Raw genomic sequence first — 12,162 nt, forward strand, 5'->3', positions numbered from 1 at the left:
GGAGTCTGGTCCTTAGAAGGGAAAGGGATCCTCCTTTAAGACGGGCACAATGGAGAATAGGAGAAGATTAGTGTTAGAGCTATTTTGAGGTAGAATAGAGTACAAGTAAGGAACCCAGGAAGTCTTCACTATGAATGGCATGTGCTACAGACTAGGGGTATGTTTTTTGCCTTTGGAAAGTTCTGGATGGACAGGAAAATGAGGCTGTTAGTGCTTATTTTTGGTCCTATGAGACAAAAATAAAAGAAACACCTGGGCCACTGAAAGTATTGCTTTTGGCTGAGGGTTTTTTTTTTTCGTATCTAATGAAATAGACATATTTTTTAATTGCTCAGATATTATATGAGCGTCTCAGCGCCTGCAGTTAGCTAGGGTGTGTGTCGGATGCAGACTCTCACAGAGCTTAGAGTCTAGGAAAGGTGGTAAGAGGGACATCTGCAGACTCTTAATAAATGCTTGCTGATTGAACTCTGATCTGAGATAGAAAGTGGCTACATGCCCGACCCACGCACATGAAGTATTAGGGGATATAGAGTAGAAGGAGAATTGGAGCACTTTTCTGGCTATTTCAGTAGAACAAGGACTTGAAATAAATTTGCCATATATTTAGCTGAAGGCCTTGTTTCTTCATAGACCTATTTTCTACATGTTTAGAAACTATTGTGTGCTCGTGTGTTTTGGTCACAACTAAGTAACAGTACATAAAGAGTTAACGAACATGATTTTGGCCACTCAAATGAAAGACGACATTATTTTGAACTCTCCATTTAGGTAGCACGTTGGCAGGACTTAGGGTGGGCATTGGTTGGTGGAGTGTCTTTATTACTGCTCCGATTTGCCATTTTATGTATGTAAAGTTGTCTTAAAAGTGTTAGTACTATTTTATTGACTGTACTTTAAGTGCATGTAGCCAGAAAGTAGGTGCAGGTCAATTGGAGAGAGGAACTAAGTAGTGCTACCTTTGGACGTTCATTGTCAGACGCAGGAAGAGATACCGAGGGGTAGAGAAGGGAAGTAAAAGTAATTTGGGGAGGAGAAAAAAAAACTTCACGTTTTTCTTTGAAATATTTTTCAAGATGCTTCTTACCAGTGAAGGGGAGCAGAACGTGCCACCCCACACATTTTTGAGAAACCTATTTTGTGCCGTCCTACTTGGAAAGAAGATTATAGAAGGGACTGTTTAGCTATCCCAGGATAGGCCTAAAAAGTGATTCTAAGGGTATTAATTAAAATGTAGTCACTACAGAAGTTGGTCTGAGCATCTCTCAGCACTTGCTCTCACGGAACATCGTTAAGCAGGGTCTTGGTTGGCGTGGGGCCCCTGTTGAGGGATATATTTAACGGAATACCCTCCCATCACCACCCCTCCCCGCCCCCGCCCCCCCCCCCCCCCAAGAGGCAGCAAGGCCTGCCCACCTCGCTCCCTGGAGCCCAGCTTGCTGCGGCCTCGGCTGAGGTCACGCACTCCCCTTCCGGCCTCTTGAGGGCTTTCTCCATGTGCTGCCAGTGTGCTGGTAAAAATGACTTTAAACTCTTGTCAGTACAGTTACTGGTGCATGCGTCACAGTCCCACTCAGATAAACCTGTCACAACACAGAGGCGGCCGCTGGAGAAGAGTGCAAGGGCAGGCCTCTGGCTTTCCATTCGAGCATCACTAAACGTGCACAGAGTGCCCAATTATTTCAGCATTATTGAGCAAGCCTACAGGAGGACCCAAGCCTTGCTACATTAGATTTTCTTTAGTAATTTGCTCAAGTACCGCTGAGGACACTTAAAGGGCTTAAAACGGTGGCTGCAACCAGTTTCCTTTTCTGGGTTGTTAATTCAGGTTTTCTCTTTCAAATTAACTGTCGCCGCATGCTGTGTAGTGGTTCTGGGAGAACTGTTTAACACTAATTTTCTCAATTTTCAAGCTTTTTTTCTTCAATATAACTGCTTTAACAGTTAGTCACGTATGTGTTTTGATTAGAGTTGTATGATAGCGAGGCATTATGTTTTGGAGACCAAAATACAGATGCTTTGTTAAATCTAATTTCATCTATTAAAAAGTAACTTAGTTTCACTATTTAAAAATTAGGTTATTTACAGTGCATTGCAAAACCACCAAATCCAAGTAAAAAAGATAGCATTTCTCTATTATTCATCTCCTCCCCTTTTATATATATATATGTATATGTAAAGAATAAATCTTTCCTTCACGGGGGCTGGGCTTTCCAGGATCTTTTTGCACCTCTTTCCTCTCCTTTTGTTGTTGGGCGCTGTCTCGGATATAGGGAACAAGTTCAATATCTTTGTCTCGTTCCCACAGCAGCAACAACTCCAGGCCCAGCATTTATCACACGGACACGGTCTGCCAGTGCCTCTGACGCCGCACCCTTCGGGGCTGCAACCCCCTGCCATCCCGCCCATTGGTAGCAGTGCCGGCCTTCTGGCCCTCTCCAGTGCCCTGGGAGGCCAGTCCCACCTTCCAGTTAAAGATGAGAAGAAGCACCATGACAGTGATCACCAAAGAGGTAAGCAGTTTTCTCGGGATGTCAGTCTGACATCACCTACCTGTTGCCGAGGGTAGGTCTGGATGTCATTGTTTATTCTTGTTTCTGGATTCCGTTTTACCAGCGACTAAACAAAGGATTTCGCCTGGAAGGTGAATTAATGATTGGAAGCAGTCTTTTGCCAAATGATACCGTAGTGGTTGGCAAGAGTTAATGTGCTTCCCAAAGGCAAGGGGGGGGGGATGCATTTCCTGGTTATTGCCTCTGATCCCTTGCTACCCCCTAAGTTCCCCAAGTCTAAATCAGTAATGAAGTGCCACAGTGCCCTGTGTTTGAAGTAGTGAGTGGCAGTAATAGCTAATTTTGACCAAATCTATTTTGGGGAAAGATTTTACTGATCATTTACTCATTTGACAGACTCAATTATTATTTATAAATCACATATAATGCAGTGAGAATCTTGCAGGTAACAAAACAATTTCAGTGGTCTTAGTAATTGAGAAAGTACAGCCCAAATTAATGAAATCTGTTGGTTTAACTACCTCTTTCACCCAGTCTGTTTAGAAGCATGAAATGAACTCATCTCTGCCTGTAAGAACAACAGCTGTTTACGTAAATAATTGATTGTAAGGCCAGTTGTGCTCCTTCTAGGTTGGTTTCTTCCCTCCACTAAAATAGATGATGGTGCAGAGACATTTTGATGTGACTCTTATGTTTGTATGGTGCTTATTAGTAGTTTTTATTAGTTAATGGCAGAAAAACAAATGAAAGTCTCTCCCAGCATTCCTTTGTGGGAATTGACGTAGTACATGGGTGGTTCATTGGTCGAAAGGGTGTGGTTATAATTAAAACCTCATATCTGTTCTTGTTTCAGTGTCATTACCATGAATTATAATCTTGGGTAGATGATTTTTATCACATAAACATAAATTTCCCATCTCTGATGTTGGAAACACTGAACTATGCATCATTCAGTTATCTTAGTGCTATGGTCCAGAGCCGAGGCATGTCTATAAACACTTCTATAAGTGGAAAAGTCAGTAAGGAGTATAAATAACACAAATATACAGCTTTGGTTTCTGAAATTGTGTCAAAGGTAAATTGGCGCTTTGTGGATCTGGTCAAGTAATATTAATAATTAACTTTACAGCAAAGTTGACAACTGTGCCATTTACTATTTAGCAGAGATCAAATTTGACAAATGTATGATTTTATGTAAACTAACTGGTACTTTTCTTTTTTTCCTTCTTCCCATTTGCTCTGCCTTTGCTGCTGTTTTGCCTGTAGACAGAGATTCCATCAAGGTAGGACTCAAAATTACAGATGAAGGAATGGCTTAAAAGGGGGCTCGCAATGATTTGAATAAATGTAACAATGGATTCTTTGAGATTTACAGGATGATTTGGTGGGCTGTACCAAATAGTGGTAAACGGCGTTTTTGTATTGCTTTCAGTTGTGCGTTTAAGATTTTTTAAGCTATTGGTCCCATTTCTCTATCAGAATCAGATTTATAGACCAAGATTGAGTTATAAGATCTGGCTTGCATTGCTCTTTTTATTATGTCTTTGCCATGTGAAAAAGAATAACGGCTTTTCTTCAGTTAAGCTTTGGCTATAAGATGAATAATAATGGGAAAAAATTGGTTTTTAAGGAAATAAACATTTTGGGAAACAGTTCCATCCTACAAAACTCTTTATCAAAACATTTAAGAGCATTTTTCTTCACCAGAAAGAATTTTTTTTTTTTTTTAATTTAATGACATCTTGTTTTCCAGTATAGCAAGTTATTCTCCTTAGGTTTTGCATTTGTCTTATCTGCCTTCTCTATCTCTTTATAGAGAAGTTGTAGGGAAAGAGGAAAACTAGTTAGGGCCTGATGATTTGGATGTGCTTGTGTAATACCATAATGGGGTATGCTAAGGATGCCTGAATTTATATAGTAAGCAAACAAGAAAAACAGGCTACCACGGCAGAAAATGAGTAAAATATGAAATTGCCTGGTAACTTTTGAGCCAGGCACAATGTAAATATGCTACTGTATTGTGGATAATTGTATTACACATGCTGTTGTATTTTGTATAGATTAGAAAGCAAGGGCAGTTCTCAAGCATTGGCCAAAGCACAGATGCTGTCAATTCCTTTTCTTGTATTTGACAACAGTTGAATGTTTTGGAGCATAGGCAGTTACATCTCTTGCAGTTTTTTTTGGTTTGTTAATTTTATTTATTTATTTATTTATTTTTGGTTGCATTGGTTCTTCGTTGCTGTGCGCGGACTTTCTCTGGTTGCTGCGAGCGGGGGCTACTCTTCGGTGTGGTGCGCGGGCTTCTCATGGCGGTGGCTTCTCTTGTTGCAGAGCACGGGCTCTAGGTGCGCAGGCTTCAGTAGTTGTGGCATACGGGTTCAGTAGTTGTGGCTCGTGGGCTCTAGAGCACAGGCTCAACAGGTGTGGCACACAGGCTTAGCTGCTCCGCGGCATGTGGGATCTTCCCGGACCAGGGCTCGAACCCGTGTCCCCTGCATTGGCAGGTGGATTCTTAACCACTGCGCCACCAGGGAAGTCCTCTCTTGCAGTTTTTAATGAAGTTATGTATACGGAGACTAAAATCTTCCCCTGAAACCACCTGTGCTGTCACTTTGAATGCCTCTTTATTCCTCGTCTTTTTATAATAAAAGGGAAGTAGGGGTTTTTTTCCCCCAAAGTCATTAAATGGTGGAAAATAAAATGTATCTATTTTACCCTTCAAGAATCTTTGTAATTTGAAAGGGTATCTGCACACCCATAGAAATGTCAACGTTTACAATTGGAACTGCACACATTGAATTATTTAATTATGCATTTATAGCTGTGTACTTTGTTGTATAATATGAACATCAGTACCTAAATTAAAAAGCATTCTTAATCAGAGTGTAGTAAGTATTCCACACAGATGTACTTAGGAAGTAGTAAGTAGACGCATTGACCAAGATTTGCTGGTAGCAGCCGTTGGAAAGCCTGTCTAGTTATTCTGAGGCCAATAACATAAACATTCCCTGCTTCATATGATAAATACATACCTTCAGGCAGGCCAGCGAACTAAACAAAAGCCTCCTCTCATGCCCCACTCCCAGAAGACTGTGAAAATATGTATACTCCAGTGCACACTTTTGTGTCAATTACATTTTATAGTCCCTCACGTCAGAGTAGGGTATATTTTGAAATCATCTATAATCATTCAGGATGAGTCTGGGAGTGAGTATCTATATAGCTTGGAAGCCAGGGGAAAAACAAAAGGAAATGGAGACGGATGATTTTGCCTTGATTTATTATGGATTGGTAGCTATAAATAGATATTTTTTTGGGTACCGTTCTTGAATTTGAAGTCGTGTTGTGTCAGGTTTGGGGCTGTCCTGTGGCTTTGCAAGGTGAAATAGTTCACTCATTTTTGTAAATGTGTTCTGTGATGCTCAGAGAAGCAGTTAGTTGCTTGTTCCATCTATCGTCCTCATCCTCCCGTAAGTGGTTCCTGGTTAAGAGGGGCTTTTTATGATTGTCTGCTGTGTGACTAGAGATGGTTTTTATCATCCGGAGCATGCCAGTTGCCTGCAGCTGGAGTCGGGCTTGTATGAAATAATTTATTCATGCAGGATAATGCTCCTTAACATTTAACAGGTAATGAACGTGACATAAATTTCCTTCTTGCTTTTAATTTTTCCCTTTCCTCTTCTAATGTGCAAACAGGCAGCTCTGGTACTCTAAATAATAAGTAATTTTTGGCCATCTGTCAAAAGGAAATTTCAATACAAATTTAAATTAATGGTGCCTGAAATTTTTTATAGCTCCTCTAAAAGCCTCTAATGTGCAGAAAATTCTGAATCTGCTGGTAGTAATTAGTGTTGCATGTAATGAGGATGTGGGCAATGTTATACAGCCCCAGTGTAACATTTTGTTATGGTAGCAAAATTTTGATTTATGCAAGGTTGTGGATGGATTTAATTGTGAGAGACACTTTAAAATGTTTTTTTTGACGTTACAGATTATTAAACAGGGCAGATTTCAGAATAGCCTATAAAATATAAATTTAAACTTACTGTAAAGATTCAGGTAATTAAGGTGCTTTACCTTTAGGTATCAAGTACAAATGAAAGAAATTCCCGTGTTAAAATGTTGGGCCTTTTTCTTCCTTTTCTTTTCTCGGAAGTTCTGTGACCACTAAACCAAATGCTATTGGCTTTATTGACCTTGTTTTCTATAGCTCCAGTAGCCAAGTTCATTCCTAAGCCTGTTATTTACAGACCTGTATCTGAAGTTTTTCAACAAGGATGGAGAATGTAAATATGGACCTACAGGAACAAGCACTGTAGGAGCCCAAGAATCGTTTTATTTAGTGAGGAGAAACCAGAATGGTGTGTGCTCTAGGGCCGTTAAAGTAAGGATCCGAGGCGCCTGCTTGTTACTCGGCCATCCAGTGTCCCCATACGTGTGCCCACACTAAGCCTCGGATTTGGGGCCGAAAATGGCAGGAAACTCAGGCCACGGTCCACTCTCACCCTTAGCTGATAGGGTGGAAAGCCCAAAATAGGTTCCTACTTCTCTTTCCTGAGTGGGGACTTTCTAACTTCTTCTATGGTTTCTTTTGAAAGGATATAAGTGAAACCAAAGAAGCATTTTCTGAGGTAATGAAAGCTTCCACTGCCTATCCCTCCTGTGGGCTGAGGGGTAGAAATGGGTTGCCTCCCAAGTGGTGAGAGAGCAGACATTCCCACATGCTGCCAGGAGTTTCCTAGTTGCTGGAGGTCCCAGTTCGTGAAGAGGGGTCATTAGGTTCCTCACATCACTCTCCGTTTCCACCTGATTGGCTGACATGATTCAGAGCCGTGAAGGCCAGATTGCCTAAAACTTAGTAGGAATCTGAGATTGAGAAATTAGTCTCATTACACCCCAAATGTCTACACCTTCTAGCAAAAACTAGCCACCAAAATCAAGACCAACTTGAATATAAATGGCAGAATTCACTATCACCAACTATTGATTAGCTCCATGACCTCTCCCAAGTTGGTATTATTGTGCTTATTATTACCTCCTAAGTCCTTCTTATGTATATTATGTATCCTGTTTTTTATCCTGAATGCAGTAACCTCAAGTCAGTCCTGTGAGGGATTTGCCATTTTTTATTTGTAAAATATAGCATAAGTCCATTTTTTTTTCCTCTAAGTGGTGGTGTTTTTATTTTTATTATTTCGTTGGATTGTCTTCCCCAAAGTGCCGTATGCATCATCGAAGAGTATGATCATTTTTAGTGATTTGTACATTGCCAAATTAATCTCCAGAGCGCTGCAACATTTAAAAATGCCATATGCAATATTTGAGTATGTTTCCACACAATCCACCAATACTGAACTTTATAGCTTTTGTAATTTTTGCTGGTATAAGTATGGATAGTGCACTTTTTAAAAAAAATTTACGTATAGATATTTTTCAAGCTAAATGCTCTTCTGTGGGTATATATACTATATCCCCCCCCTCCCCCCAACCCTGTCCTGCATGGATTCTTTGTTTTTGTTTAAGGGTTTTCATAATGATCTGCTTATTAGTTGTATCTATGGCAATGCCTGTTTATTCTGTCGTAGCTATATTTTGGTGTTTATTCTATGTAGATAACTAAAACATGATACGGTGCTTTTCTTCTTGTCTCTCCAGTTATTCTCTGTTGGCAATAAGGGTTTATCAATGAGAATTAGACGAAGACTCCTTTTATGTTCAAATTGAAGTGTATGATTCGGGCCAAGAAAGCACTTTTGCCTCATTAGTTGGGTGTTACAGGTGAAGGTGGGTTTTTAGCTTGCATTAACAGAATGATTACTTCTATTTGCCGCTTCACTTTGTACATCAAGACTTAATGGTGAAGGGTTCTGTTCCAGGATCTTGTGTGACCTGTGTGACTTGGCTTTTGTTCCCCTCTGCCTCTTTTTCCTGTTGCAAAGGAATATCAGTCTGAAAAGAGTGTGCCTTTTAATATGTTTAACCCCTTGCATGTCCTGTGTGGGAGAAAGCAGAGAAGAAACCACTTGAAGGAGGAGAGGTTGGCCAGTAGAAGAGAGGGTAACTGGCCCAGGCAGTTTCGGTTTTAACACTCACTCCCTTTCCCCCATAACAACTGTGTGACATAGGAAGGTTTGTAATCTTAACCCTTGGTGAGAAAGCTTGGTGGGATTAATTGCCTAGAGACTTTAGAAGGACACATTATATAAAGACAAAGGCCTAGAGTTGAAATCCATAAAATACTATAAAGAGAAGGTATAATCAAAAAACCCCAAAAAACAAAAAACCCTGAACACTACCGACAAACTAAACTGTAGTGGGGCTTGCACTATCTCCTATTTTCCCCTTAGTCATCAGTAATCTGAGAAAAGAAGGTATGCCATTAAGGGCTGTGACTTGGACACTCCAGTTTATCCACTCTAACCTCTGTGGACCCTAGTTGCCTAGTCAACCCCACTGATCTCTGAGCATGTATAGCTCATAGTTCAGATTTCATTGTGGAGGTAGGTGGTGAGGAAAGGTTTATTGATTTATTATTCATATCGCATATGAGGAAAGGTTTAGAGGTGTTGAGGCCTTGCCCAAGGTCACACAGCCATTGCCATCCTCAAAGGAAAGCTTTCTGGGTGGCTCAGTCTCCTCCTGTGTTATTAAAAATTTGAAACATACTCGGCAGTAGAAATAATAGTGCCAAGGTCCTCCATATCCTTCACATCAAGGTATAAGAGCTATCGATTTTTAGTCACATTTTAATCGATTCCTTTCTTTCTTTGCTAAAATATTCTGAAGCAAATTCCAGCATGCGTTTTACCCTTATGTACTTCATTACCTAAAATGAACACATTTCTCTAAACAATGGACATTTTTTTAGTAACCATAATGCCTTTAATCACTTAATAAACATAATGCCTTGATAGCTTCTAATATCGAGCCTATAAGCAGACTTCTTCGATTATTTCAAATAATTGGTTTGCAAGAGTTTCCCTCCTTTTAAAATTTTTCCTGTGCCACTGATTTGTTGAAGAACCTGGGCCAGCCTTCCTACGAATGGCCCATATTCTGGATGTCTCTGCATGCTTCCCAGTGGTGTCAAGAGGACTTTCTGCTGAATCGTACTGGGAAGAGTCTTTTTCTTATCATGAGAGAATGGGTAGAAGAATGACGTCTAGGTTTGCATGTACATGTTGGTGATAAACAGTTCAGTGAAGTTTACCAATAATCGGGGAGTAAAATTTTTAGAAATGTATGCTGATCATCAATAAATAGAATTCTATTTGTATCCTTTTCCCTTCAAACACAGACTGTGATGTATTTGCAATCCAACTTCACTTTCCAAACATACATATTGCTTAAGCTAGGCTTTTAAAAATACATTTCCAAGTAGGGTTTTTAAAATATATTAAGTACATCTATTTCCTTAAGGGTGTAGTGTCCTAGATGCCCCGTGCTCAGCACAACATCGGTCTCTCCCACTAAATTCTTAGCTCCTTGAGGGCAAGAATCTTACCTTCTTGGTGGAACTGTACAGGAGGACAAATCAAGGATGAGTAAGAAGGGAATTGTAATAGAATTAGGATTCTCTTCTCTCTCTAGGTCAGCTGTGTGTCAATGGGCAAGTCATTTAACTTCCCTGGATCTCAAAGCTACTACTCCAGGCATTTTTTTCCCAGGCATTTGGAATGTAGATGTTTTCTTATGTTATTCAGTCCTGTCCTATAAATGAATTTTACAGTACACATCTTATACCATAGGGTATGTTTCAGCAATAAAGTTGGCCATACCATTAGCCAAATAAACACAGTGGTAATTATATTTCATTTTGGGTGTTGAGTGGTAGGGGAATAGTTTAATGTTCTAAAGTATACCTTTCAAGGATTTAATGTTTAACTCTTTGAATTTTCCAAAATAAGATGGTAATTTAAAATTAAGTGTTTCAGCATTATGCTTGCTTTTTTGTTTCGTTGTAGAGGTATTTGTTTCTGCCATGTATTTTCCTGTTTAGAGTTACCTTATCACAGAATAATGAGGAATTTTGTTCTATGGGTTTATGATGCAGTAATTTGTTCAGTATTAATTGATACCTGCCTCTAGGCGTGTAAGCTGTGTGAAATGTAACAGGTGCCCTAATTCCAGAAAATATGTTATAATTGTTTGTTTGTCGAACAGATGAGTAAATATCTTTAGGGCATAGCTGGTCCTCAGGTGGTGAGCATGAATGGATTAGTGATGGGGGGGTGGGGCTGTCTCCACCAATCACTGAGGCAGAACAAATATTAATTAGCAGGGGCGGGGCTGGTTGTGAGGCCTGCCTTCCCCAGCTGATTTTTGGCAAGGGCAGTTTAATTCTTTTCCTCCATAAACCGACCCTCTTAGTTACCAGACATTTTCATCCCCATGTTTAATGTCTCTGATGTTCTTAATTAGAATGCATTTCATCTCTTGCAAAAATATTACATCATAAAGTTTTTATTCAACATGTTTTTTTTTTCAATTTTAAAGGGGCTCAATATTTATTTGTTTAAACTGGCGTTTGAATTTCAAAAGCATTTGTTTCTCAAAATGTAGATAATTCTTCCAAAAGAATTATTTTGAAAGAATGGTTCATAATCTTTTTTATATTCTTATATAGTAATACTTACCATAACCCACTCTGGAAAAATCATAAAATTACCCAGGGGGATGCTCAGTATCGTCACTTCTCTGTTTCTTGAATTATTTCTGCTACAACACTTAACTCTACCCAACTTGTATATTTTGTTTTATGGTGCTTTTGAAGTGCTTCAAATATCTTCTGGGTTAAAGACTCTGTACATCTGGGGGCCACCCACTAACAAGGGCTGTAATTTTGGACGTGAAGAGGAATCATATCTAGTAATTACCATGGCAGCTGCCTTGGGACAGGGTTGAACAGAATTCGGGCTTCATGAAAGAGGACTGGAAAGGAAGTTCGCTGAGGGCTGACTAATACCTGCTCTAAGAGTTTTGGATCCTTTTAAATAAACTTGCTGTTAGATGAAACTAATGAAATCATATTTCAAGACTAAATGCTGCTTAGGTCTGGCAAATCAAAACTAAATCTTAGAGTTTGAATACTTGGTTGTTCTACTTTGAATCTAAAAACTGAACAAAGTAAGTAATATGACTTTATCAGATTCATTATTCAGAACCAGTCCAAATACTTCAGTTATGTAATAAATTTTAACACTTTAAAAAAGCATTTTAAGTGTCAACTACTAGTATTGTCACTTTAATTTCTGTTTATGTGTGATAGTTGTAATTGGTGGCTAAGTACCCTTCTCCCCCCATCCCTAACGGGAAAACAGCAACATACACATGCATGAAATCTACTCAAGTGCAGTCTGCCTTTCTTCCCTCACACTGTTTGTTATTCCATCCCTTCTTCAACCACTAATGTTCATGAAAAGCTTACACTTTCCGGTCCCTCACCATGGCTGTAGGGTGAGCTTGAATTCTTTTTCATGAAAATGGACTCATTATTTATAATTGTATCACACCCTAAGGATTCATGAATCTTCCCCCCCCCCCCCCCAAATTGGTACTTTTCAAGTTGCTGAGTGTTGATATTTAAGGGAAAAAGGAGAGGGGAGGGGGAGGAAAGGTAAGCAGGTTAGTGATGCCACCCAATGAG

General features: G+C 39.6%; 1 protein-coding gene across 7 annotated transcripts in view; it reads left to right on the top strand.

The window, feature by feature from the left end:
- TLE4 (TLE family member 4, transcriptional corepressor) overlaps positions 1-12,162 on the top strand; it is a 147,171-nt gene that overhangs the window by 69,154 nt on the left and 65,855 nt on the right. For 4 of the 7 annotated variants that reach the window (XM_036855873.1, XM_036855877.1, XM_036855875.1 and 1 more), the window contains 2 exons: positions 2,309-2,513; positions 3,780-3,796. In XM_036855873.1, the coding sequence (XP_036711768.1) occupies positions 2,309-2,513; positions 3,780-3,796 (222 nt within the window). The remainder of the gene's footprint in view (positions 1-2,308; positions 2,514-3,779; positions 3,797-12,162) is intronic. The other 3 variants (XM_036855879.1, XM_036855874.1, XM_036855876.1) reach the window with 1 other exon arrangement.

Source organism: Balaenoptera musculus, chromosome 6 (assembly GCF_009873245.2).
Source record: "Balaenoptera musculus isolate JJ_BM4_2016_0621 chromosome 6, mBalMus1.pri.v3, whole genome shotgun sequence".
Classification (NCBI taxonomy): domain Eukaryota; kingdom Metazoa; phylum Chordata; class Mammalia; order Artiodactyla; family Balaenopteridae; genus Balaenoptera; species Balaenoptera musculus.